A 27302-nucleotide genomic window follows, 5' to 3' on the forward strand; every position below is an offset into this window, starting at 1 on the left:
TTTTTGGGATTGCAAAAGGTTTTTGGTCTAGAAAGGTTTAAAAACTTGTTTGATTATTAGAAGGGCTGTCGGCATAGACTTTATATTTATTATTGATACTGTAGACATAAAGTATAGTGTTCCGGTAATGTAATTTCCATGATTTAGCTAACACCAGTTTCCTGAAATCTAAATATGTTCTGTAATCCCACCCACAATAAAGTCCTAATAAAACACCACAAATGAATCTGACTTCGATTTCATCTTGAGACTTTACAAACTTTACTGGGGGTATACTGTTAGAAATAATTGAATTAAGCTTGGCAGAAGCTAAAATTGTTTACATCTTATAGTATCGCACACTTTTAAGTATATTATTTTGTAGGTTGATGCACAGTGCCATTCATATATAGTTTTAAGTTTATTACGAAATTTAATACTTGTAAAGTTAAATTAAATTAAACTTCTTGCACTGGGCGGTTGTTATATATTTTTTTGCAAATTATACACATATAATAGCTTTGTTTTAGTTTTTTACAAATTATTCTAATCACTGTTTTGCCTTTGGAGAGGAGGCAAATAGGTTGGCGGTGGTTGCGTATATAGCAACTTGCCATCCGAATACCGCATCAGGGTCATTAGCTTCAGCATCCGCAGCTCCTCCTTATCCTTGTCCTTGTCCTTCTCCCGATCCTTATCCTTATCCGCTCCGAAGCTCTGCATGTGGGGGTGGTGATGCTGAGGCTGATGATGATGATGGTGGTGCGAGCGATTGGGTTCTGCTGACTGGTCGGGTCTTTAAAATACTCAAGTCATTAACGTTCTTTAAAAAGCTTTGGTTCGCTGACAATTTCTCGCATTGCACGTCCTTCTTCAGCTCCTCCATGTCCCGCTTGAGTTTGGCCCTTCGATTTTGGAACCATGTGATGACCTGTTTTAGAAGAAAGTCTATTAATTTCCATTCACAGCTGCACAGAGAGGAGAATACGTTGGAAATCAGGATTACAAATATTTTTTTATTTAGTTGAATTAAATTTGAAATGGGATTTTTCTATATTGTTCAGAAAGAACCAAGACCAAAAATTATCTTTATTATATCTTTGAAAATTAACGTGATAGAAAGCTGAACAACGGAACTTTAAGAACTTTATTCCCTTATATGTATGTTTTGTTTGTAAGAAAATGGACTGAAACTTGGATTTGCATGGTTTGTATGGTATTATTCCTGACTTTAAATCGTATCTTCCTCTTTTGCTAGCACCCACAGACATTGCAATACTCACCTGTGCATTGGAGAGGCCCAAGCCGCCGGCGATTTCATCGCGATCCGCTGGCGATAGATATTTTTGGTACAGGAAGCGCTTCTCCAGCTCGAAGATCTGCTGATTGGAGAAGGCGGTGCGGGACTTGCGCTTCTTCTTTGGATTCGATCGCGTGGCAAATATGTTCAACGTGGCGGGATCTGCAAGGCAACAAGATCAACGTTAAAGTCAATGTCACTGGTGGAATCGATTCGGAGAGGTGTGAGATGCTATCGTAAATTATTCAGCGATCAGTCAACTTTTTATATGCTTCACACGGCTGATCGTAAAGCGGAAAAGTTTATGGGGCTTTTGGCTTTCTTGCTTCTTGGCCAAGTGCGAGTACCGGGGTCTGACCTTTCTCCGCAGATAATTTTGAGGATGCTTTAATGATCGCATTTATGGCCGATCTCTACGCATTCACTGGCACTTTCAATTCAATCAGTGAAATGCTCGTGGCTAAAACAATTTCAAACACACAATTCAATGGAATTCATAATAGACAATCGACATCAACAAATCGGTGGTCGTAAAATCGGGCTGGGGATTCTCTAACTTCTTCGTTTTATACCCTCGCGTTTTATTGGCCACGCCGCCGAATGAATGATTTTCCCTGTGTTGTTTTCGTAAGCGATTCGATGGGGATTTGATTTGATTTGGATTTTGATGGCCGGTATTTGTTTTTGGCATGTTTAAAGGTAATACGGCGGCTGATTGATGTTTTTACTGGGCTTTTTTCCGAAAGTGTTTCGCGGCGGAAACGGCTTTCAACCCAGTTGAACTCAACCCCATTAGGTTATGTTTATTTATCGCGGGCCATTCAATTTTTGCGCCTCTCGGCTGAGTGTTTATTAATGACCGATATACTCGTATGCCTGCGGAATGATCGCGGTGAATAAGAATGAGTGCTCCAGCCAAAGTATCAACGGAAATGGCTGTTGCTTCGTTTGTTTATGGGGTTGAATTTTGGGAGATACTATACTTATAGGGAGGGAGCAGGAGGTCTCAGGAAGTCTCACAAATGGCAGCTGCGCATTGGAAAGCCGGTCGGGGCAATTTTGTTGTTGCTAAACATGTCCGACAAATAACAATTAATGCAACCGAATTGGGTCCTTGAACAGCGCAAGGATGACGGGGTTGATTTGGTCCCTCTTCTTTTTTTCTACGGCCTTGTGGCCAAAGTCGAAACCCGGGTCCAAAGCCATTTTGACACTATCCTGATGTGTTTATTGTGAGTTTAGATAATCTACTGTTTTGTAAACGCCTCTTGCCACCAAAACTCGAGGGTTGAAAGGAATTTTGGCCGCAGGAAGCACACATTTAGGTGTTTTCCATTTACACGAGAAGGAACATGAAGAGTTAATTAAAGGTAAACGGCAGGAATGCCCCTTGGGAAGCTAAAATGTGCGTGAGTAGTGTCATCAAAAGGGTTATTGCTTACATAATGGGTAACTTTCTAACGTAAATGGCAACAGTATATGTCTTAAGATTGATTTTCATGAAATGTATAATACTGGGTTTGTTAAAGAAGAACATATCCCGATAAATAAATAAAAGTAATGATATACATATATTTTTCTCATTTTTTCAAGATAACCTTTTACCGTTATATGTGAAAACGGTATTCGATTCATTAGCTAGTACAATTTCCTTCATTAGCCAGTTTAATTTGGCCCCCACTTACCATCAATACCACGTCCTAGCCACGCCTCTAATTAAAAGCCATGGCAAGCCTTCACCTGGCCAAAAACTGGTCGGCGCTCGCGATGGTGGGTGTGTTTTTGGCCATTTGTTGAGCTTTATTAATCAAGAAAACTTTACTTGGGGGGCTGGACCAAGTCGGAGCCTGGTTAATGGCTTAGCCCACATGGAGAGCGTATGTCAGTTGCGGCACTAACAACCCACCAGACGGAGTTAAAGTCAAAGTAGAAGTTAAAGTGCACGGGTATTTGCGGAAAGAATTACGATCTGGGCACCCACACCTCCACTTCCAGATCCACATCCATCGGAACCTCGTGACGTGGCCAACAAACAATGTCATCAGCATAACTAATCATTGTGACACCGAACCACCGGGTGACATCCAGCACAATGGGTCCAAGGAGCTGCTCCCGTTGTCTGGAAAGTAAGCATAACTTATGCCTCCTGGCAGCGTTGCTAATTGAGACACAAACAAAATGACGCATTGTCCTTACGCAAGTGGGTTGGGTCTGCTTCTAATACGGGGAAGTGTACACTTTCCAAATATCAGTTTGAATTAAATATTTAAAAGGTTGATCAGGATTGTTTTAATCTGATTATTAAATTTTTAAGGCAGTTACTTGGACTATTTATTTAATTTTTAAAGATTTTTAATGAGCTTAAATAATATTATTATAGAAATATACACTTATGTGAGTTTTTTCATGATCTATGTATTTTTAAACACCATTTAATATCTGGGCACTAAAAATACTAGATTGATCGGACTTTGTTTAATTTAATTTTAACATTATATAGCTTATATTACAAATGTAAAGGTTTAAAACTTTAAATAAAGGTTATATATGAAATATCAAATTATAATTTTAATTTGAGCAAATCGAATTTTCGTTTAATATACCTAGTTCTGTAATTTTTAAAGGAAATGCTTTACAAATTTTGCTATGGAGGGTGAACCCTTTAAGCTAGTTAATAAGAAGTAATGCTACTTTTAAATCCGCTGATTAATTTATAAATCCCTAGTTCTAGTCGCTTATCTACCGCAGATTGTGTCGTTTGGACAATGGTGACACCTTGTTTACCACCCATATTTCTCCGAGTGCACCGCCACTGCTCGATTCGAGATGGCGTGCCTTATCAACGGCCAATCTGAGGCCCAGACTGGTGCGCATGGCTAATGGTGTGGCTGGTAATTAGGCAAATTAGCTGGACTCTGCTACTGGGAGGCACATAAATTAACAGCAATTAATTAAATGCTCGCTGGTTAATGCCGGATCACGACCGGCTCTTCCGCTCAGCGGCCATTGAAATCGAAATTCTATTGGAGCATTTTCCAAGCTGTTCAGGCTGAAACCGGAGTAAGGCTCAAAGTGCCGGAGCAATTATGTTGATTAAGTCCGGAGGGCGAGGAACGATTCAATTAAAGCCAGCTCCAAATCAATCAGCCGAGATCAGCCAGCGGCCGAATATGTGGCAGTAATGGTAATCTCCACTCCGATGGGTATGCACCCATAAAGGCGAACATCATAATAAAAGGCCGTCGAGATCACAATCTTGAGATACTTTGGCTTGGCACTCTCGATCGGTGCTACCAAGATGCGTATCGCATTGGATCGCTGGGATAAGGCTAATGCTAATGCCAATGCCCAGGGAATACTTGAATAGTTTGCCACAAGGTGCCTGCTGTTCACACGCTCTTCAAATGCCTCGGATCGCAGCGGACCCTTTGAAAGACCAGGTAGCCAGGCTCGGATTTCGTTCGCCTGCAGAACCAGGCCAAAAGCATGACATGTGGAATGTGAGTCGGGCTGCCAGCGGAAGACTCAATTAGAAGCTTTGACTTTTCGGGGGATTTACGACCGCAAGGAATTTCACATTCTCAGGGGTCTCGTTCTGGCCTGGCTAAATACCTGCCAATAGCTTTATAAGATTGCCGCCACCACAGAGTTATGACAAAGGCAAACCAAAACCGAAGCCGGCAAAGGACAAAGGCGACCTTCGAATGCAAAAGAGCTGGGCTAAAAGCGCTAATTATGGCCAGCAGAGGAGCTGCAGCGGCAGACCGCAAATTGCGTTGTCCAGAAGCTCGAAAGCGTAATCAAAAACTAATTTTAATCCTGTTTGGGGCTCACTCCCGCATTGCTTCACCTTTTACCCAAAACGCCGAAACAAATATGAAACGAAAACGAAAACGAGCCCCTGCCCCTTTGGGATCTGATCCGATCGGATCGGATCAGAGATCTTTTTAGCGGTAGGTCCCGGTTAATTTATTCTAAATGGCTTTTTGAAATCCCCGAAACAACACGAGAGACTTACTTATGACGTTGCCGGCGTCTCTTCTTCTCGTTCTCAATCTGGCTCTCCAAAAAGGAAAATAAGCATACAGAACCAACTATGGGATCTGGAATCTGAGATCTGAGATCTGAGATGTGGAATCTGGAATCCCAACGATGATTCAGACCGGATCAAAGTCGATGGCGGGCCCTGCATATTTTTCTCACTTTGGCGTGTCTGCGTGTTGTTAGCAATGAAATTGATGAGTTCGAGCAGGTTATAAAACCCGATACCTTTTGGCTACCTTTGTTTGCTGGCTCTTTTATTATTATTATTGCTGTTGCTGGACCTACGAAAAGCCGAAACACAATAACACAAATTAATATAAGAAGATGAGACAAATTTAGCCGCCGACAAAGTGAGCTGGCCACGGAGATTCCCATTATCATTACGGATCGAAGTGGAGCGCGGGGCGCAGCTCTCCATAACGAGAAAGTTATAAATTTTGGTATTTTCTTTTCGATATATCCAAGCTGGCGACTCGTCGACTGGTGGGGTCTTTCCTCCGAACTGAGAACTAAGAGACTGTCATTGTTGGCTGCTTGTTTACACGCTCGTAATGCGTCCAATAACTTTTTGTATTTTGTTGTCATTTGTACCGCCCCGGAGATCTGGGAACTGACTGGGTTTTCAGGTAGGCGAAGTTATTTTAAGCCCAAAATGGACGTTATTAGGGAGGTGCTGATGGGACTTGGGTCGGAAAGGCATTTTATAAATCAGGCAGAAAACGGACGATCCTTTTAAGCGTAGGCTTTCAGGGAATTTAAAAAATATTTTTGATTGTTAGTCAAAATTTTAATTATTTTTCAAATAAATATTTATAGCATTTATTTTGTTATTACTATTTCTTGTTTGATATCCTTAGCTTAGCTCATAATATTGATGATAAGAAATTGTTACATTTATGGAGGGCGCTCAATCTAAAGTCAATAACCTCTAGGCTATTGAAATTACCGATTACCTTTCGGCACAAAGGACTTTCTCTGGGTTATTTCTCCCCCTTCTCTTTAATTGAAATTTTCGTACATTAAGCCAAAGCGTCACTGCCCAGCGTAAAGTTTTCATGTTCATGTTGGCCCGCAGCTATTTTGATTGCGATATTACATCTTGTAAACATTAACATGGCCAATAATTTCCGAGTGCCCCGGCAATTTGCGGAGTGGAAGAACATGTCAACGGTACCTGGGGGCAGTAATCAGATGCTTTCGAGGGTTAATTTCTTCATACATGTATCGAACGATCGCTGAGTCGGCCGCTTTCTTTTCAATGGACCCGAGGACTCGTACTCCAATATAAACGTAAACATGAACGGGTAAACCAACAAACCGTTTGCGCACGATGTTCACTCACTTTACAGGGCGCCGAAATTACATTGGCCCCAAAAAGCTAAGGATAAAACCGGAAAGTTTAAGATAAGATATTGAGGACAACTAATTACCAAAGATCACTCAAGTTCTAGCGATTCATTGACTCTGGAGTTTCGACTTTCACTTGTAATTACTAGCGAGATCATCGAACGACCCCCGACTTTATATTTTGATTGATTTTAATGGCTGGCAAATCAATTGCAACTCCGACGCAGCGAAACAAAGCGCCGAAAACGTGGTCATCCTTAATTCAATAATGAATACGTAAGGCCCAGACGAGAAGAGTCCCAGGGAATCGAAGCCACGGCCACACACCGATTCTCCTCCTCCGGACACCCATCCATCCGACCATCCATCCCGATCCCCATCCTTAGCAAAAGCCACATGATTCACGATCGGTCCGCTGCGCATGCGCTACGCAAAAGCTTTGGGAGGACGAGCTCCGCGGAGGGGGCAACGCGTCGGCTTCGGGACAAAGTGTCGGCTCCCTTTGATCAGCACATATAAAATACTATGGCCACGCCCTCTAAAAGGCAGATTAAACGAGATGGCGCTCGGGCAGTGGGCAAACGTATACTTAAACTTAACGTAACGTAAAGAGCAATGAAGTCAGTCAGTGTAAGAGTCGGTCGAACACGAAGCAGCAGACCGAGAACTGGGATCAGCGGGATGGGGATGGGGATGCTGATGGAGCTGGAGATCGAGGGGTTCGGAGCCAGTCTCTGGATCCCAGGCGATGTCTGCAAGAACCAGGTTTCGACGCCTCCCGAGGCGCAGTGGGCTGCAGTTGTAGTCGACAGTGGGTCAAAGGCATAAAGCCGTCGGTAAAAACCTTAACCTTCAAAAGACAATGTTAAAAGGTAATGTTTAATGCAAGTTAGCATAATTTTTACTTCCAATTTAAGCTGAAAAATGAAGAGTTGTGAAAAAAATCTATTAATGAGTTCAGTTCCCATGATGGTAACTTTATGACCAATCGAAACAGAATCTATACCACTGTGTGAGCATCGTTTGGTCGGTGCGAGACAATAAAAATTACGTAGCATTGCAATTTGGACGCCGCTTCACCCCGGATTTCCCTGGTGGAGGACTCCACTCCACTCCATCATTTTTATGTTTGCATGCCCTTTAAGCCCTCCCGATCTGGGGCGGCGGCGGCATTTGGCGGCTGATGTACTGATGTTAAGTGAAAATCTGGGCTTGCAATCGCTAACATCGGCTAACAATGGTCATCATCATTAAAATGCGATCAAAGAGCAGGCGGCGGCTCTGAGGATGGGATCCTGCGCCCTGATTGAGTGACCTTCCCCACCCCTGACTTCTGGACCAGCCCCCTCAATGTGGGCCTAATGTCTTTATAAGTAGCATGTATTCTATGTTGTCCGATGTGGCTGGGGATGGCAAGAAATATGCGCTGTAATCAAAACCGTTTAAAAAACTACACACTAATTGAGTTAGAAGTTCGTTGGGGGCTTTGAACTGGCCGCCGGATCAAAGGCACCGCCGCTCTATTGGTGGCACAACAAAAGAGCGTTGACAACGGCATGTAAAGCCAACAATGCCCCAAGCAGCCACTAGATGAATGGATCGGATCCCTATCCCTGTTGTTGCTGCGGCTGATGATGATGATCACCATAACCATCGCGATCGCTGAGCCGCTAAACTTGCCCCAGAGACATTGTACGATAGTTTTGACAACTCAGCGAAACCAAAGCGGCGGCGAACAAGAAGAAAATACATCGAGGGGCTTATTAATGAGCGCACAACAACAAAAAATCATTGGTTAGGAATCAATTTTAAATTTGATTAAATGTGAATAACTTACGGGGAGAAGTTGGTTGCACTCAGAAAAAAACTATAAGATTATAAACATATTTATAATTAATAAGAATTATAATTATTTATTAATTAAGTGAATTCAGAATAATATTTATAAAAATATTAAGTTTTTATCACTAAGAGAATAAATCTAAATAATATGATATTTGTTGCATACCTTACTTATCTTAAATCTCTTATTAATAGGTATTACAATTTTTCCAGTGCACTTGCTTAGGATTTCAAGCGCAATATAGTTGATATTATGACAAGCTGCCATAAATTACAAATTAATGTAATGATGCGCAGGCAGAGAGAGTTAGGACTCGGAACCAGAACCTCCGAATGACTTCCTCAACTGGGCCCCATCCTCGATTCGACCAGGACCAGGGGCAATCTAACTCGCTGCAGGTAGCCGAGTCTTCTGTTCTGTGGTCAGGTTAGGGTCGTGCGATCGATCGCTGGCTGGATCGGATCCGATCAGATCGGATCGGGTCGTGAAGATCTCGATCTGGGCATCGATTGTCCGTGGTTCTGTAGTTTCTGTGGTTCTGGGCGGGGGCTGGGGTCTCTTCAGGTGCCGGCATTGCCACCGCCATTGACTTGCCTACCTTACACCTCGCAGAAGCGAAGATCAAAGACTGCCGTGCCGACTTAATAACATAAATTAATCTTCTCATTGTTGGGCCCAGCGAGAAAGGGAGAGCAAGTCGGGTGAGAGCGGGACAGGGACCGAGTGCCGGTGCACATGCGTGCCAAAAATGATACAGTAAGAACACGCTATGCTAATCCGTCGGCTGCCTAACCAGACTCTGTTAACGCACAAAGCCAAACGGCATTTAATTTGTTTTTAGCCCGGTATTTGGCTCCGATTCGATTTCATTCATTATTTCGGGGCGAGCAATGATTTTGTAGCTCCTAAGCGGAGATCAAAGCGAACAAGCCGCCTGCCGATATGGCAAACAGGAGATGGACAGACTAAAACACTTAAAAAACAATCGAGTTTCTTCAATTTAGTTTAGGAAAATATGAAAATATGAGCTGATAAAAAGTAAGATAACGGTAATCTGTAGAAACTCATGTCCTTTTTAAAAGTATAAGTTTTGATTAAAAAATAATTGTAATAAACTTTAAAATTGAAACCCTAAAACTAACAACCATTAGGAGAATCATAAGACTTTTTTGGATAAATTAAATCCTCAGTTTTTTTTTAAGGCGCTAAATTTTCTCAGTGTAATCTTGGCAAATATGCTGCCGACGGTTTTGATCGAACGGCAATGACGACGAAAAGCAGCCAACGAGCATTAAGTATTTGAAATGACTTGCCGGGCATGAGTGGAAAATGAAACGAGCGCAGCAAATTAGCTAATCAACGCCCATTAGTAGTAGGGTATTGGAATTTATGATAAATTTCCGTTAATACCCATGAGGACGGGCTTGCGAGATTGCGGCACGAGCAGAGCTCGCAACTCAGGAACAAGTTACTTTGCCGGGGATCTGTATAAAGGTACAACTGCACCCCTTGATCTCCATGATCTTCGATCCCGAATCCCCAGTGATAAAGCAGGCATCTTTATAACGCTGCGATCGCACAGCAGGACGACAAACAAGTGCATCTCTCATCGCAGTGTGCGCCTGCGCGCTAATAATACATAATTTTCTTGTAAAACAACAAACCGCTGCGCATCGTTATCATTATCGTTATCATTATGGTGAGTTTTTATGTGCGCCTGCATGTTGACTGCCCGTTTTCGAAAAGGCGTTGGCCCGCTTGCAGTCGGCCGTTCGCAGTTGGCAGTTGGCAGTTTTCAGCTTGTAGTCGCCGGTTTGGGGCGACAACGACAATATCGCCTAATTTATGTTTATCGATATAGCCGGCCAGATAAGCGGCTTTAAGCAGGAGCAGTGGGCCGCGCTCGTAGGTTTTGTTTTTAGTGAGCGCCATAAAATGAAAGTTCAGTGCCGATTGCCGTTGGTCTCCAGAAGGTGGAAAAATGTCACTTGGCTACCAGCTGAGAGGCTCTATAAGCGATTTGACTTTAAATAGAGTTACCTACCTAGTTATTAAATAAGTATTAATAAACAGAAGTCTATTCACTTTTTAAAATCAAGTTTTTATAATTTTGGTTTTTTTAAGAGGGAATATATTTTAAATTTTATTTTATAAAATACGGAAAATAAAATCTTTTTCAGAATGTTAAAGATTTTGATTTCACAACTCGTGTTTATTTATTATTCAGTCTCTTCAAATTACTGCTCATAATCTTGTCTTAAATTTAAAGCTGCCAACTTGAAGGCGGCGAAATAAAGACATTCCAATCAAGTGAGAAATATACTAATTACCCAGCCGGCTCAATATTCATTTGAGCTGAAATGGCAACGTCTGTGGATCCGATAACCGTTTCTGCGTCCTCTATTGACTGGTCTTCAGAACGAGTTCTGTTTACGACCGATCCGAACCATTAGCCATAACAAGCGACCATTTGCATGGCGCTTTTGATGTGCGTTCGTGTTATATGTTACGAGGGGCCGTAAAAAATGTTTTGCATGTTGCACCAAAAAGAAAACTAGTTACGGTTATGTGTATAATTACGGCGACAGCATGTTGGCATGACAAATAAACTGCAGGCGAGACCATAAATTAAAGTATCAGAATGCGTGAGGGGCGGGTGGTGAAGTGGGCGGGGGGAGGAGGAGGTTCAGGGGGAGGGGCACACGCAAGGCGTCAAGAACGGGATTGAAAATGGAAATTGGCAGGACGACGGGGTCGGTGGAAAAAAAAGCGGAGGCTTAACGGCAATGGCCACCTGACGACAAGTCTGAGCCAATTGTTAAGCCGTTGATATATGCCTGAAATATGCCCGATTCAGAGAGTGCGTGTTTTTGTATGGTAGACTCGACATTCGACTTTCGGGCTGCGGTGGGCGTGGCTCACATTTTGCCTTCGTAATTGCAAGGCTCGACGAATGACAAGCTAAATAAATTAACAATAAATATTGTGCAAATACAGTTTGCGTACACTTCATTGTCTACACTGGAAACAAAAAACTTAATAATTAAGGGAGTGCCAAGGTGTATTTATCAAGATTTTAAAATATTTTCAAAAGATACAAACAATTTTTCGTCGCTTGAATTAAAAAAAAATTTTCTAATAATTAAAATAGTTAAATTAAAAAATTCAACAAATCACACATAAATATTCGTTTAATGAAGTGTTTAAGTACGGTTTTATTTTTTGAGAAAGCATTGCTCTAAATAATTAGGATTTTGCCAAGCTTTCTCTATAATAAAATTGCGTGCGCATAAAATAACCTTTAAGCAACGTGACTATAAAAATTCATTTATTATTTATTTTATGCACAAACAATCTGGGAAACTATTGTACATTAAAACCAATGTAAAAGGAGAGTGTAAAGTCTGCTGCTGCGAAAACTGCTGTCCCATTTATGGTTGCCGCGTTAACGGCACTGCAAACAATGCGCAGATTTATTTAATTACAGGTGACGCACATGCACGGACACATTAGCACAGTTATAATATAAATTTACGCACAAATATGCAAAAAGGAAAAAATGCGACGATGCCGAATGCGTCGCTCTTGGAATTTATTTAATTAAATCTACGCCCCGTTGGCAGCCACCTTGGCTCTCAGCTCCTCAGATTGGCGAATGTGCATAAATTCAGCACTTTATGCATTGGCTCGGTGGCAGCCGCAGGCGAAGTTGCAGTTGCAGTCGCCTAAGCGGCCATTACGTATACGCAGCGTATTGCGGACGAGAAAACGCGGCCAGAAATTATGCCCAATGACAGTTTCGTTGGCGTTTACAAATGTGCGTACAGCCCCGAAGGGAAACACAGCGGTTATTGTCAATTGAATTGACATAAAAATGCAGGCAACTTGGTATCTGAGTAGGTTGGGAACATCTCTTGATGAGCCTTTCCTTCCAAATTGGTTTAGTTTTAACAAGCGATAGCAGGGAGGTAATAAATACTACTTCAATGGTAAGAAACATAAAATTTCCTGTTACCTTGGGAACACTTAAAAAAATGGTAGACCCATTAATTTCAACATTTTGTAATAGAACATTTTTTAAGAAGGCTTGTACCTAATACAAGAAACGTATTTTAAACTGATAAAAAATCAAACATATTTAAAAATATTTCTAAAATTCTTCTTTATCCAAAAATATATAATTTTTTCCCTTGTATTTCCTTCTGAAATTGTAGGGTATTTCGGGAGTGCTTGCTGCTTTCCCACTTTAGGTGAGCGCGTGAGTCCCACGCTTTCTTGCTAAAGGAGAATTTATGAAAAATTCGTGTTATTTCCTACATATTTCACATCTGAGTTCGCTCAAGTCAATTCGATACACTGGCACATATGTTTTTGTGCCTTTGTGTCAGCCAAAACTCGTTGCGTGGGCCGTTTATTTTTGGCCAAATTGAAAGTGGAAAAGGGAACTACCAATTGGGTTGCCAATTGATTTCTTGTTACTGATCTTGTTAGTGACATCGTTACGAAGAGGGGGTTAATTTAAAAATAGGTTGCCATTCTAGCGAGGGCAGCCTTAGTGCTGAAGAAGAGGCAATCGAGTTGCGAGCTCCTTTGTTAGCCAGCTGCCGCTCTTAGCCCTCTGCCTCCGCAGTCTTAAGTGGCCTTAACAACGGCAACATCCACTGCCGCCGACTGGGCCAACAAAAGCACATAGTTAAGCATAATTTAATAGATACGCGGCTCGGGCTTTGCAATCTCTTTATGGTTGACACTATTGTCTAGGCCAAGTTTGTATGTGGGCCCGTCATAAAGTGATGAATGCATTATTATTATTGTTATTGTGCCTGCCGTTGAACAGTGTGAATAGTAGTGAGTGCTGAGTAGTGGCTGGTTGGCTGGGCCTTTGTTGAAAAGCGTTAATTGAGTGTTGCGAATGTGCAACGGCAATTGAAATTGTTTATGACTTGCAGTTGTGGCTGTTGTTCAATAATGTAATGCAACTGGGACTGCTAATGGAGGGGCAGATATACTATACACTATACACCATCCTCTTGGCTAATCGGCTAATCAGCGGCGATATCTGACTAATATCCTGGGCACCAAAGGATACCGCCGTCGGCTGCTTTCTCCTACTTGACAAAACACTCGGGCCTTCCATTTGGCAGCAGGGTAATTATGGTTTATTAAGATGTAATTTTCATTACGGGAATCGGGAGTTGAGACTCGGGAATCGGGAATCCGAGCCACTTGAACTCGACTGGCTGACTGGGGAACACTTGACGGCGACGACGAAGATCGGCCATAGAAAATTTCGTTTCTTTCTTACATTTAGTGGTTTTTAATTGCCGTAATTAGCGAGAACGGGGAGCTGGAAAGAGATTCAAGTGCATTCTGAAGTGACGTCTGCCGGGTGGACTTTCCACCATGATGGCAGGCAGAAGACGGAAGCAATTGATTCCGAGTCTGGGCCATAAAGATACGCCATAAATTAACACCAAACCGATTAATGAAAAGTGGCGATCCATATCGCCAGCACATGTTTTGTGTCCGACGACCCAGTCAGGATATTGGCACATTAAAATCAATTAACTGGCCCGACTTTGATGGACGCAGTTCTGGGATTGGGATTGGTATTGGCACTGGGATTGTGGGCCCCGAACTGGAACTGGAACTGTAACTGGCACAGATCTTTGCCTGGCATCTTAATGAGCCCGTTTTGTCCGATCGCCAGTTGATTATTTGGTAGACGCCGTGTCATAAAACTTTACGGCCATTTAAATGCTGACTTGTAATTTGTAAAGGTGTTGGCCCGACGCGATCTGTCCGCTAAGCGCTTCATTACGTCCAGTTTAGCATTGCAAATGATTCTACACTGATAGCAGTTGGGTTATACGAGTAATTAAGGCCAATGGATGGTATAGTAAATTCTACGATGTATTTTTCTTATATTTTAAAATTGTTATTAAATTTTATCAATACATTCGAATATTTTGCACCGCATATTTAATTTTCTAAGCATTAATTATCGATTTTTACCTTATTTAGTTTAAGGGCTAAAAATAAAGTAAAATGATTTCGTGCTGTGTACTTCGGATTCTATTGCTTTGACTTGTAAGTCAGCTCTGATTTGGGTAAACACTGTTTATGTATTTAAAAAAATGCCGTTGACGGCAGCAACCCCCATTCGATTAGTTCTGCTCACACGCTTCGCTGTTATGACAAATTAAACTTAGCATTTAAATGCATTTGAACTTGACTGGCTGGCTGGTGGCAGGCAGTCAATTAATTAATCGAAAAACTGCCGAAATTCCAAAGCTGTCAGCCCGTAGACATGTCCATGAAATGATAAACTCCCGAGCCCAGAAAACCGTCGGCCGATCCCCAGACGTTTTGCCACTTTTGCACTTGAGCAATAAAAGCAATGAGCAACCCTTGTGCGCCTCCTTTATTTTCGTTTTTTTTCGTCGACTGTCTCTTTTACATTCGTTAGTTGCCCACTGGCCCCTGGCATTTATGTTTAACACTTTAATTGTGATTACAAGCTGCAATCAAACAGCAACGAAAATAAACTAAAGGTTGCTTCGCCTCTTCTGCTCTTCGACTGAATGACTAACTGACTGGCACTCGAGCCAACGGCGGTGGTTCCCCCTCTCCCTCCCCCTACCATGAGCCACGTTAAGGCTTATGCATGTTTAAGCAGCAACTGCAACACCTTTTGGCAACAACAACGCGTCATGTCGCTGGCTTTATTAAATTACTTGTCAAAAGTGCATACACGAGTTGGAGTTAAAGTTAAAGCCCGAAAGAGGAGGGGGGCGTTGCAATGTCGGCGGACATGAAACAGCCCCAGACAACTAAGCATATATGTACACTGGAAAAAATCCAATCACACAGAATAAGCTGTCATAAGAAAATAAAGAAATTGTCGCTATAAATTGTGTTGAAAAATCTAAGTTTAATTTTGTAAAAATAATGCTTTAATTTTTTTACTATAAAATGTTAACCCTTTTTCTGCAATATTTATTTTGAGTATTAACCAACTATTTGCCATCGAATTTTTTCTGTGTGTAATACATCATCTGCATATAACCAAAAACCTGGAATAAAACGCCTTTCGTTGGCATAACGAGACGTGTCATAACAATTCTGCACTGCAAAAAGAAATACAAATGAAATCGAAAAGAAATGCAGTGGAAGAGAAAATCAATTAAGGCAGGCATTTTTGTTTTTCTTTCGATTTCCCCGCAGCCGTGCAATGGGGATTAATTAATCTTGTCAACGACTGCAAGTCATTTGCCATAGAAACAGCGGCAAACATCTCAGATAGTCAAATTAATTTTCTTCACACTTTAATAAACGATTACACAAATACCCACCAGCACATGGGGTTGGTGTTCGGTTGGGTATTTGATGAAGGTGTTAAATGCTTTGTTGACATTGCCCACAGTAGCACAGTACTATATATACCCGATTGGAGGATGCGATTCGGGGGAAGAGAACATTTTTCACAGCTTCCTTCGATTTTAGCGTGAAGTTTGTCGTTCTCCGCTTGCTTTATTGCGGTGATTGTTGGTGGTTGGTTCTCAGTCGTGTTGCGTGTAAATAGCAACATCAACATCCACACAATAACACCAACTTGTGCTTGTTTTTCCAAATCACTGAATTCTTTTTCGGTCCGAAATTTGTTATGCCCTTCGTCTCTATGCCATTTGGGTGAAGTTTCGAATATGTTCCAGCGAAGGGCTGAATATGTTCTTTGATGTACTGACAATGCGGGGGAAGTGTTCCTCGGAAAGGGGAAGGCGTGAAAATGACTTAATGCACTAATTAGAGAAAGTCAATCGTCGGGAAGGAAATGATTTTATGATTTTAAGATTTAGTAGAGTGATGTTGATAGATGGAAGTAATAAGAATATGGGCACTTCCAGAAAAAAGTCCACCAAGCCAAAAACCTTGAAACTTGAATAAAACATATTTCCACATGATTTTGCCCCGATATTAGTTTCTAATTAGTTGTATACTGAGCTTAACTACAAATTTGGAGTATAGTTTGATTATTTTTATGACAAACCCCACCAATATATGCAAAAATCAGTTTTTGGCTATTTTTTTGTTATTTTTTGGACCTGTCTTCTGTTGTAAATTTATCCTATAGGAATGCTAATATGTGACATTTTTCTGTACTGAATGCTTCATTCACATGCTAAACTATTAGGTTAAAAGCAAAACATCCAGCAATTGAGAGTTAGAGGTAAAGAAATCCGCTTTACAAAACAGTCGGAAAAAATGTCCCGAGCGACATGTCCCGAGCGAATGTGGTTGAAACTGCATAAAAAAAAAACGGCAAAGAATTTTTGAGTAAAACCAAAAGCATTTCACAGCGACATGTTTGAACAACATTCTAAAAAAAATCGCATTAAAATATTCCATCAGAATTCGCTAATTTCTGGTGTTGTATGAACTTCCCCGAAATCCACTTCTATTTTTGTCCCGAGCGAATACGGCAGTTTTTTACCGATATCTTAAAAACTAAAAGTGGTACAAAATCAAGATTTTTACCAAAAATAGAGCTTAGGAAGAGTGAAAAGAAAAGCCCATAATTAAAACTAAAATCCATTGTTTTACAATTTTTTTTCAACTTTAAAGGTGTGCAAATGTCCCGAGCGACATTTTGGAAGTGCCCATATAGAAATAGCACATCAACTTAAGCTAATCTTATTTAAATAAAAATAAAGAATATATTATAATAAATATGGAATAAACGATCCTCCTCAAACGTTATGGTTGGCGACTATAACAAATTGTGTTCGAAAAAAATTCGGATGTTTTTTATCTTGTTTTTGGAAAGTCTCCCTTAATATACATATAATATTTATACCCCTATGCAATATCTTATCAAGATTGCTTACACTTCATATTTTTATCGACAGGCATCAAGAATCCGCTACGCTTTACATTTTAAACGTTCTTTGAAGATCCTATGTCTGCTTCGGTCTGATTGTGCACCTTATCGAATCCTGTTATATTACAATGTATCAAACGATACTCGGGGCTCATCAAAACTGAAGTGCAGACATCTAGATGGACTGAATGGATACGGGATGATGCCTGCACCTGTCGGCGCAGCAAATTGGTCAAAAATAAAGAGCAGACACCTTGCAGGCTGTGGAACTGGAAGCGAGTTGGGAATTCTTTTGGAGGAAGTGGAGTTCCACCCAGGGCTCCTGCATCTGGGCACTTCCCTCGCATTAATGTCGCCCGATCCGTAGCTGTGAATAATTTCCCCATCCGCTTGGTTGAACCCTCCCCTTGGAACACCGACTCCGCTCTATCCTCCGATCGCAGCTCGTTTATTCGGCATCGCTGCTAATGATTTGAATGCTTTAATTTATGCTGGCTTTTCAACATTTATCATCAAAGACTTGGGCATATAAATATGATTTGTCGCCGTGCATTTTCACGATTATCATAGATACACCCGCGTTTCTTAGACCCACTGTTCACTGGGAAAAAACAATAAATATAGAAGAATGGAATAAATAAAGCCCTCGAACTAATTGAATTAAAAACTAACTGACATTTCGAATAGTTAAACATCGTTATTTATGTAAAAAAAACTTTTTAGTTTGCCTTGATCAATATTTTTTCCCAGTGAATTCTAAGATCTGCACAATGGCCAACACCTAGGATGGAAAACTGGTTTCGCCAGGCCGGGCGCCAACTGACCCACATAATGTGCAGCTGGAAAAGCCGCGAGGAAATGCGTTTTCCCCTCCGAGCCTTCCAGCCACCTCGCATTCCGTCTGCAGTAGTTCGCTGGGCTGTCCGTGAACGCATCAATCTCGCGCTCTGCATTTCCTGGCCAAGACCGTGGACTGTTGGCCAAATGCAGTAAGCCAGTATGCAGTTGGCTGTGGCTCCGCGGGATCAGCGAGGAGTTTCGGCCCCGGGGCCATGGGCCAGGCAGAAAATGCGTTTTTAAATGGCTTTTTATGCGTGGCGCGGGCTTTTGATGTTCGACACATGCCGAAAATTCACAGCTCGGGCGGTCCCGGCTCTTCACTCGGGCCAGTGATTAATGTTTGGCAAAAACGCGAATGCGAATCGCAGTGGGAACGCGAATGCGAATGCGTTTTTAAGAACTTTGACAAGGTCCTGACTTGAATGCCGCATTCCTGCCCCTTTTCAGGGTTCATTTGTTACACTGAGAAAAAATAACTTAATAAAAAAGGACTGATTCTTAAATTTTACAGGGTAAATAACATTTTTTGTTACTTCTGTATACAAAATGAAAAATATATGGATATTTTAACATTTAATATTATATTTAGAAATACCATTACGAATACCATTACTTTTAATAAAGTAAAAGAAATAATTTATTTTAATATTTAAAAAGATGTTGCTTATAAAGGTTTTGTATGTTATAATCAAATAAAAACACCTCTTAACGAGGTAAAAAACTAGTGACGACCGCACCTTCAACATACAAAAGTTCTGATATCAGCATTTGTGACGAAAAATTATTACACTCGTCATTAAATAGACTTTCTAATCTTTTCTCATTCGGCCCGCCCTAGCAAACTATTCCAGCCTTTTTCCCCTTACAGGCATTTTCTATTGCAGCGTGACGAATGAGAAAAGATTAGAAAGTCTATTTAATGACGAGTGTAATAATTTTTCGTCACAAATGCTGATATCAGAACTTTTGTATGTTGAAGGTGCGGTCGTCACTAGTTTTTTACCTCGTTAAGAGGTGTTTTTATTTGATATCAGAAGTTTTTGTTTGTTTACATTTGCTCTCATAGGAGCTAATATATACATTTAAATTTAAATTGGTCAATCATAATTTGTAAGCTATTGTATTTAAACCAATTAAGTTAAAAAGGCGTTTAAGTATTTCAAAATACCTTTTAAACGAGGTATAGCACATGTCGGTACCTTTAGTAGTGTAGAACTTACAAACTAACGAAATTTAGCTATTTTTAGCTTTTTCCCGCTAAAGTAGCGGCTTTTTCCAAAAGTCGTAGAACAAAAGATTCCTATATGGAACTCTTAAGTGCAAATTTACTGATTCCATGACCCTAAAATACAGTTCGGATACCCTCCCACAAAATTCAATACTCAGGGAGCGTTAGTTGTTCTGAGCTGGCAAAAGTGGCTATTTTCGTTTCTGAATAACTTTTAAACGCGATTTTTTACATAAACATGATATATACCAAAATTTAAGGAATCTCAAGGGCTATACAGTTTAAAGTTGTAAGGAAAATCGTTAGAGCCGTTTTTGAGAAAATTAAAAAAAAGCTAAAAAAAAAGTTTAAACAAATTTTCTTTTGTTCATATCTTTTTAACTATTACATTTACACAAATTGCATATAAAAGGTGTTTATAGCATTTAAAAATACCTTTCAAACGAGATGCAGCACAAGTCTGTAGCTTTAGTAGTATAGAAGTTACGGCTTTCCGAATTTTTGCTATTTATAGCTGTTTTCCCGCTAAACTAGCGGGTTTTTCCAAAAGCGGTAGAACAAAAGTTTTTTATATCGATGTGATGAACGTCATATCAAATTTTCAGAACTTAAAAAACATATTTTGGACAAGTGGACAAGTGGACAAACTGACAAACAGAATTAAATTTTCATTTTGGGAAGAAGAAGAAAATCTTATTTTGGCTATAACTTTTGAACGGAGAGTCGGATTTTGACAAATGACCCCTCATTCGACGGGTATTTTCAAAAGGAATACAACTAAAACATTGCGAGGGGGCATTTATCCCCACCGGCCCCAACAGCTCCAAATTTCGAAATTTTCACTTTTTCACTTTCACCGCTCTCTCTCCCAAGCCAATTGATTTTCTTAAAGTCTTGGTATGCAATCCTGTTAGTTTTCGCAATACCTTTCGATAGGTGTATTATTCATTATGATCGGACCATCACAGTAGATTTTCATTTCTTCGTGTATATATAGTAGTCGCCTTCGCACACTCTCCTGGTGCGCTTCGTCACTACATGGACTGCCGTCCATAGTGATAATTGTTCTTTATTCTTCTCCGTGTAGCAAACCCTTTTAGCGTTTGGCAACAGTTGTTCCTGGGCCTCCTATATGGCTCTGATAGAGTTATTACCAAATTGTAGCGCTTCTTGGCCAAGTCTCGTTCTCTCTTGGCTCGCCAGTCTCCTTCTCAGTCTCAGTCTCATTCTGAGTCTCAGTCTACCGGCTAATTCTCTCATTTGCTGTCTCTTGTGCAACTGTCGATGCTTGATTTTCGCTTGTCTTTATGATCGGCCTGCCGGCTTTGATCTTGACGCCGATGGACCCCTTTCCGCCCGATCGCGGGTAATGGGCAGGGAAGAAAAATGCAACTTGAGCTCAATTAGTGCTCATCAAAAGCGTGCAGGTAACACCTTCAGTGCGTTGCTTTCGCACACCTCTTCTGCATTTGAGGATCTCGGGGATCTGAGTATCTGGGTATCAGAGTATCTGGCTATCCGAGTATCTTTGTATCTGAGTATCTTCTGGCCAGGCGTCACTGTGTTCCTGTTCTGACTTCGCCTCTAACCGGACCGAGCGAGGTATGCAATTTGCTCGAGGGGTGCCCCATGATGATGACGGACCACCCGAGTGGTGCCGCTTAGTATGGTATAATATGGAATACCGCGGCTCAGTGTATCGGTGTGTCCATCCCTGAGGGCCGAGGGCTAGTGAAAGCAAAGCGGGCAGTTAACCATTTTTGAAAGCCCGCCACGCGGGTCTCGCTAGTTTATTTAGTTTTTTTCGTAGTTTTCCCTGGCTCGTATTAATGCTAATGCTTTATGGTTAGCCAGCACGCAAACTCATATTTCTCTGCCACTTTTACTACTACTGGCGAATTATAATTTTTAATAAAAGATTCGAGGCGCAACCGTTAATTAGAGAATTTATGCCGAGCGCCGGCTTGTCAACTTGTTTCGGCTGCTCGGAGGCATTTTTGCAATATTTCATGCATATTTTATGCGACGTTAGAACAGTTTGTGCCCGCAGTCATTTTTCTCGATTTTATTGAGGCAAACGAGTCTCGCCTCATAGCATTTAATAAACACATATGCGAATATATACGCTGTTTATAGTATTCTCGCGGTGTTTTAATGTCATTAACGAATTTTGTTGAAACGCTGTGCAGCTATTAATCATTCGAAGTGAATTTTTATTTTACACTCTGGCGGGATTTCTTTTTGTTTGCTTGATTTATGTGTAGTCTGAACTCGCAGCTTGTTGACTTTTGCCAGGGGTTTTAGTCTATTGAATGGGTTTCTTGGGAAGCATTTAAATTGAATGAAATTGCAAGTGCAATTGAGTGCACTTGCGCATTCTCGATGGCGAAGTGTTTGCGATTTCAAAGAATCAAATATTAAATCAATTTTTGCTTTACATAACAATCGCTGAACATTTGTTATTATCTAAATGGCGGTGTGCTAAATTGTTTATGGCTTTCGATGCACGCAGAACTGTCATTTCTTTTATCGGCAAGTTGATTTTTAATACACCGCGATCTGGAGGCAAATATTTGAACAGCAATTACAGGGCAAGTGGCCACTAATGCGAAAGATGGAAATCTATCTGGCACACCAGATAAACATATAATACCTTTGTGTGGGGGGCGTTGTTGGCCACCCAGATAGCCAAGGCACGCCATTTAGAATGTCACGTTGTTCCGAGAGTAGAATCTCAAAAAGCTATTACCCCACCCACCGATATATATGAATACTGGATGTGGACCGGTTATGGATCGTTTGATTTGACGTGACTGAAAATTGCCTTCTAACAGCTCCGACTGGGATCCATTTGCATGGTAGTTAGCACACGACCCGGCCCATTATCCGTGCGGATTTCCAATTATAACTATAATTTATGCTCAATCCGCCACTTATTTACATTTTTCGACTTTGCTCCCATTCGAAATTAAGTATACGTCTAGTTGAACTAATTAGCTTTGACTCTTTGGGCACCACCACCTCGTATTCGTATATGTAAGTACCACCTCACACCCGGCCGCGTTTTATTATTATTATTTTGCTCCGCCCCGCGACCTAAGGCCCGCATGTTGTAAAATGTTTACACTGCTATCTGTCAAATCAACTGTCAACCCGAAGTGCCATCATCATTGTGGCCGCCTATCTGTAGCTGTGTGAGTTTCGGTGAGTTTGTTTCAGTTCTGGGACTGGGTGTCTGTAAATGTATCTGTATCTGGTTGCGGTGCGTTTTGTGGTTCACGCTCGGCTGGGTCGCAGTCTTCGGTCCTCCTCCTCCGGTCTTCAACTGCCATTGCCGCCGCCTTTTGTCAAGTGGGAAAAGTTTTAGTAATTAAATTGTAATTAGGGATGCATCCGCCGCTCTCTGTGCCGTTTGTGCGTTCAATAATGCGGCTGTCTGTGCCAATTGTCTTGGCGTTTCATCAAGCCAACATTTCAACGGCAGCCACCGACAAAACAACCCGTGCTGATCACCCCTCGACCCACTGAGTCTCCTCCCCTTTGGCCCACTACCATTGCGGGTATACCCTGTGGAAGTTAAAGGGGAGTCCCAGCAGTAATGATCGACTTTCTATTCCATTTCGAGAAAGTGCTCACACATATTTAGTTAATGTAGATATTTATAATATAATTCTTTTTGAACACTCCTATTTCTCAACTGTTAAAAAAGTTTATTCAAATAATTTTTGTTATAAATTTGTTCAACTTTATCTTTAATGTTAATGAAAATCAGAGAAATTAAGAAATAAACACCTCAGGATCTTATCCACTTGTTATATCCTAAATACTCCCTTTTCTTAAAGGGTAACCGACCTTCGGTGACCACATGTCCCATGAGCTCGTAATTGACTAGACCTAACGACAGGTCCATTGTTCAAATAGCTGCAACTTTTCAGCCATTTTCATTGTAATTATTTTGTATGTGCTAGATGGGCTGCTCTTTGGTTTATCTGCTGGCAATCTGCTGGCAATCGTCATGAGCGGTGAGCAGGCCAAAGTGGAGCTACGATGGTGTTGCAATGGGAGTTGTCGCTGCTCCTAATTACCAGGCGGAAGTGCCTCAGATCTTTCCCCCAACTGGCCGGTTACGGCTTTTGATCGGCCTGGCAAATTGCTCAGCAGAGTTGCAGGAAGCGGAGGGTCTCCGATCTCCCCACCGGATGCTGTCTTGGGAAAAAAGCATAATACAATTTTCGCAAACTGCGGCGCTTAAGTGCAGCTCAGCGATAATCATAATCATCCCGGGCGGCACTCAATGCCAGTAGCAGTTGATCAACCGATCAACCGATCAAATCAGCTGATGCTGATTAGATGGCTCTGTGGCAATCGAGCAGTCGGGCAATCCAGCAATAAGGCAATCCAGAGTGGAGCACGAACCAATTGCCCGTTGTACGTGCGCCGCGTAAATTCAATTTCAGTAGCTGATGAACAAAGCGCAGACCATGGGTTCGCTGATGGATTGCTGGCGATTGCACTCGAAAAATATGGAAACTAGTTTGCAAATTTACAAGAATATTGAAACGAATAATCCTTTGCTTTAGAACCTCTTTTGTAACAGGATGGAACATATTTCAGTTTAAATTTAAAGCATATCTTGAATTAAAGTTTTAATGAGGCTCTAAACTTTAATACAAAATTGTTTCACTATATTTAAATGAATAATCAGAAAGGAAATACAACAGTTTCCAATATTTTGGGAAAATAATCTTAACATGATCAACTGATAAAAGTTTTTTTTGTTTAAAGATTTATGTGAAATCTGGTATTTCTAAAAATATTAAATGACATTATAGAATTGGTAAAATTTATCATTTTTTTAGGATTACTGTTTTGTTTTGAGTGTGGGATGAATCGGTTCGCGTCTGCGACTTAACGAGAAATCAACGCCGCTAAGCAAATTATGCCGAACGATACGCATGCGCCAGAGCCATCAGCCTGGGTCTGAATCCGAGCTGGAGCACCATCATATCATCGGGCTGGGGGTTTCGAGTGGGTCTCTGACTGGGTATGGGTATGGGTCTGGGTCTGGGAAAGGCAATTGCCTCCAAAGGCGATGCCGAGCGAGCAGCCAGCCGGCCTGAAATTGATTTAGCCACCTCGGCCGACCAGACTGACCTCACTACTGTTTTTACGCCTTAAGCAGAATCTCATCAAGACGTAATGACAACAATTGATCAATCGCTGGCCGGGCTAATGGTTATGATGGGTCTCGTTGGGAAATCAGTTTATATTAAAATGTAATTTGATTGCGGCTGTGTGCACAGAGCAAAAAGTGAGGTAATTCGCGTTGGCGATCGAGCAGTAAGTAATTCAAAAAACTATGGCTTAAAATAATAAGTTCAGAAGAAAAACAAGAAAGGAAGCTACCTTCGGCCAGCCGAAGCTTATATACCCTTGCAGATAAAAGAATACTCACTCGGTGCAGTTCCAGGGATTCCAGATTCAGCGTTTCGATTTATTTCAATTTTGTTTTTAAGTAGTCAAGAATCAAAACGCCTACTTCCTACAAAGTTACAATGAATTTTCTTATATTTGATTGGGAGCCTTAAGATATAGTGGTCCGATCCGGCTGGCTCCGACATATGTACTACACCCAGAGAAATGTGGGACTATTTTTTAGGTAACGTATGACCTAAAAAATTTAAATAGACTAAAATTTCAGATTTAGGTAATGGGTTACCTAAAAATATTAGCATGTGGACTATGTTCCTACTTTTTAGGTAAAGCTAAAGAGATTTTTATAGGCCATCGTAACCTTCAAATTGGTCCATAAGACCTAAAATTTAGGAATAATTTAAAGTCGATTATCACTCACAACTTAATACAAATATTGGTCCCTAATATTAATAAACAAATTATTCGGTTTTTTAAGTTTAATGTTAAAAAATTTTTTAGACTTTTCTTAAAGCTAGTGATGGAAAAGTTTCAATATATAAAATCAATACCTACGTGGACTATTTTCCTACTTTTAAGGTAATAGTGCCCTATTCTAAAAATAGAATTCGCCTGAGCCCCTTGAAGCAGGCTTTGGTTTTGCCGCAGGGCCTTTAAGTAGTTCCGTAGACCAGAGGCTAGCCTATTGGACTCTCGCGCAGAAGACCCGGGATCGATTCCCACCGAGGACAAAATAAAGTGATTGTTTTTTCAGAAAGATAAAATATTTGCTTTTCCGAATAATACAATATAAGCAATTAAAATAATCAAATATGTTACTATCAATAGTAAAAATCCTAGCTTTTTTTTAAATACCTAATATTTAGGTAATTCTGACCTAAAAATCTAGTCCACTAGCCATTTTTTTAGGTAACCATTACCAGAAATAAATTCAAGACTGCGTACAAAATATAGTCCACATGGACAACATTTTAGGTAATGCATGGCCTTGGCGCGTTTTTCTGGCCATATTTCCTAAAATTTTAGGTAATTAGGCCCCTTTTTAGTCCATTTTGTTTTCTGGGTGTACCTGCAATAGAAAGAAGACCTTCGGGAAAGTTTCATCGCGATAGCTTTAAAACTGAGAGACTAGTTCGCATAGAAACGGACAGACGGACAGACGGACAGACGGACAGACGGACAGACGGACAGACGGACATGGCTAGATAGACTCGGCTATTGGTGCTGATCAAGAATATATATACTTTATGTGGTCGGAAACGTCTCCTTCACTGCGTTGCAAACATCTGACTGAAATTATAATACCCTCTACAAGGGTATAAAAATACACAAAAATCTACAACAAAGTGTTGATTTTAAAAGTTTTTCCAAGGCCGATTCAGTTAAACGAAACTGTTGTTATTGGGGTAAAAATATTCAGAAGCAAAATGTTTTGATATGCTTAAGCTCTTCAAGGACAAAGATTCTTTCTGAATTCACAGGTGATTTGAGTTTAAGAAAGCCCTTTATAGATTTGCTTATCTTTTCACTAGACTGCCGAACTACTCACCTTGTTCCTCGTCAAAGTTTTTGGTGGACAGCTGGAAGAGGGCGTCCAGAGGAGTGTCCCCATTTGATTTTCTCGCCCCCGTTGGCTGTTCCGCCTCCGACTTTTTCGCTGCTCCTTCGCCGCCCTCTGGGGTGTTTAGCTTTTCCAGCTTTTCCGCCTGCCTGGGAGTGCAGCAGTCGGTGCTGCCATTGCTGCTGCTGGATCGCTGGGAACGCTCGGAGCTGCCGTCCTCGGAGGCGATGATGGCGGGATTCAAGGTCATGTGGCGGAGGAGGTGCGCCTGGGCCTGGAAGTGCTCCTGCAGTTGGCGCTGATAGTCCCAGGCCAGTCGCTGCTCGTAGCTGTGGAGCAGGGCGGGCGACAGAAACGGATGCAGTGCAGCCGGCGGTGGAGGTGGACAATTCTGCATCTGCACCAGGGGCATCTGCAATCTTTCGTTTATCAGAACGAGAGGGGCAGAAACTCCTGGTACGGGAACACTGGGTACCGCACTCCTCTCCGGTTTCTTCTCCTCACCACCCTCTTCGTTTCCACGTCCCAGGATATCGGCTATGGAAAAGCTTTTGATCCTGACGGGCGACGATCTTTGACGGCCATCTGCTAGGTTCACAGGACTCCTCAAAAGCCGCAAACGCTTCATGTTCAAGGATCTCATGGGCGGCGGACTGGGCGAACCCACCGAAATCTCGGAATTAGCGGGACTGGGAGTTCTTTGCGGCATCTTCAGGTGGTTCTCCCTTGGCCACTTAGCATATCCTGGCTATATCTATTGCAGTATGGCGTACTAAACTCGCGGCTAAAAACGCGTCGGCAAAAACGCGCGGCTGTCACACGAAAAACGTCGGCACAACGTGCAAC

The 27302-nt window shown here is 41.4% G+C and overlaps 1 protein-coding gene across 1 annotated transcript; it reads right to left on the bottom strand.

Annotated features, from left to right (window-relative positions):
- Positions 1–233: 233 nt before the first annotated feature.
- Positions 234–27302, bottom strand: lbl (ladybird late). The gene is made up of 4 exons (XM_017151897.3): positions 26445–27302; positions 1263–1441; positions 828–910; positions 234–775 (listed from the first exon to the last, which is right to left on the bottom strand). Exons 1-4 carry the CDS (start codon positions 27163–27165, stop codon positions 526–528), a joined length of 1233 nt encoding a protein of 410 aa, XP_017007386.2. The 5' UTR covers positions 27166–27302; the 3' UTR covers positions 234–525.

Source organism: Drosophila takahashii, chromosome 3R (assembly GCF_030179915.1).
Source record: "Drosophila takahashii strain IR98-3 E-12201 chromosome 3R, DtakHiC1v2, whole genome shotgun sequence".
NCBI classification, from domain to species: Eukaryota; Metazoa; Arthropoda; class Insecta; order Diptera; family Drosophilidae; genus Drosophila; species Drosophila takahashii.

Bases quoted from the DNA above. Each gene is read 5' to 3' on its own strand.
- lbl (XM_017151897.3), bottom strand. From the start codon at position 27,165: ATGCCGCAAAGAACTCCCAGTCCCGCTAATTCCGAGATTTCGGTGGGT. The intron at 1,442-26,444 runs GTGAGTAGTTCG...GTTGCCTTGCAG, and splicing joins AAACTTTGACGAGGAACAAG to ATCCCGCCACGTTGAACATA. The intron at 776-827 runs GTCAGCGAACCA...AGTATTTTAAAG, and splicing joins GACGTGCAATGCGAGAAATT to ACCCGACCAGTCAGCAGAAC.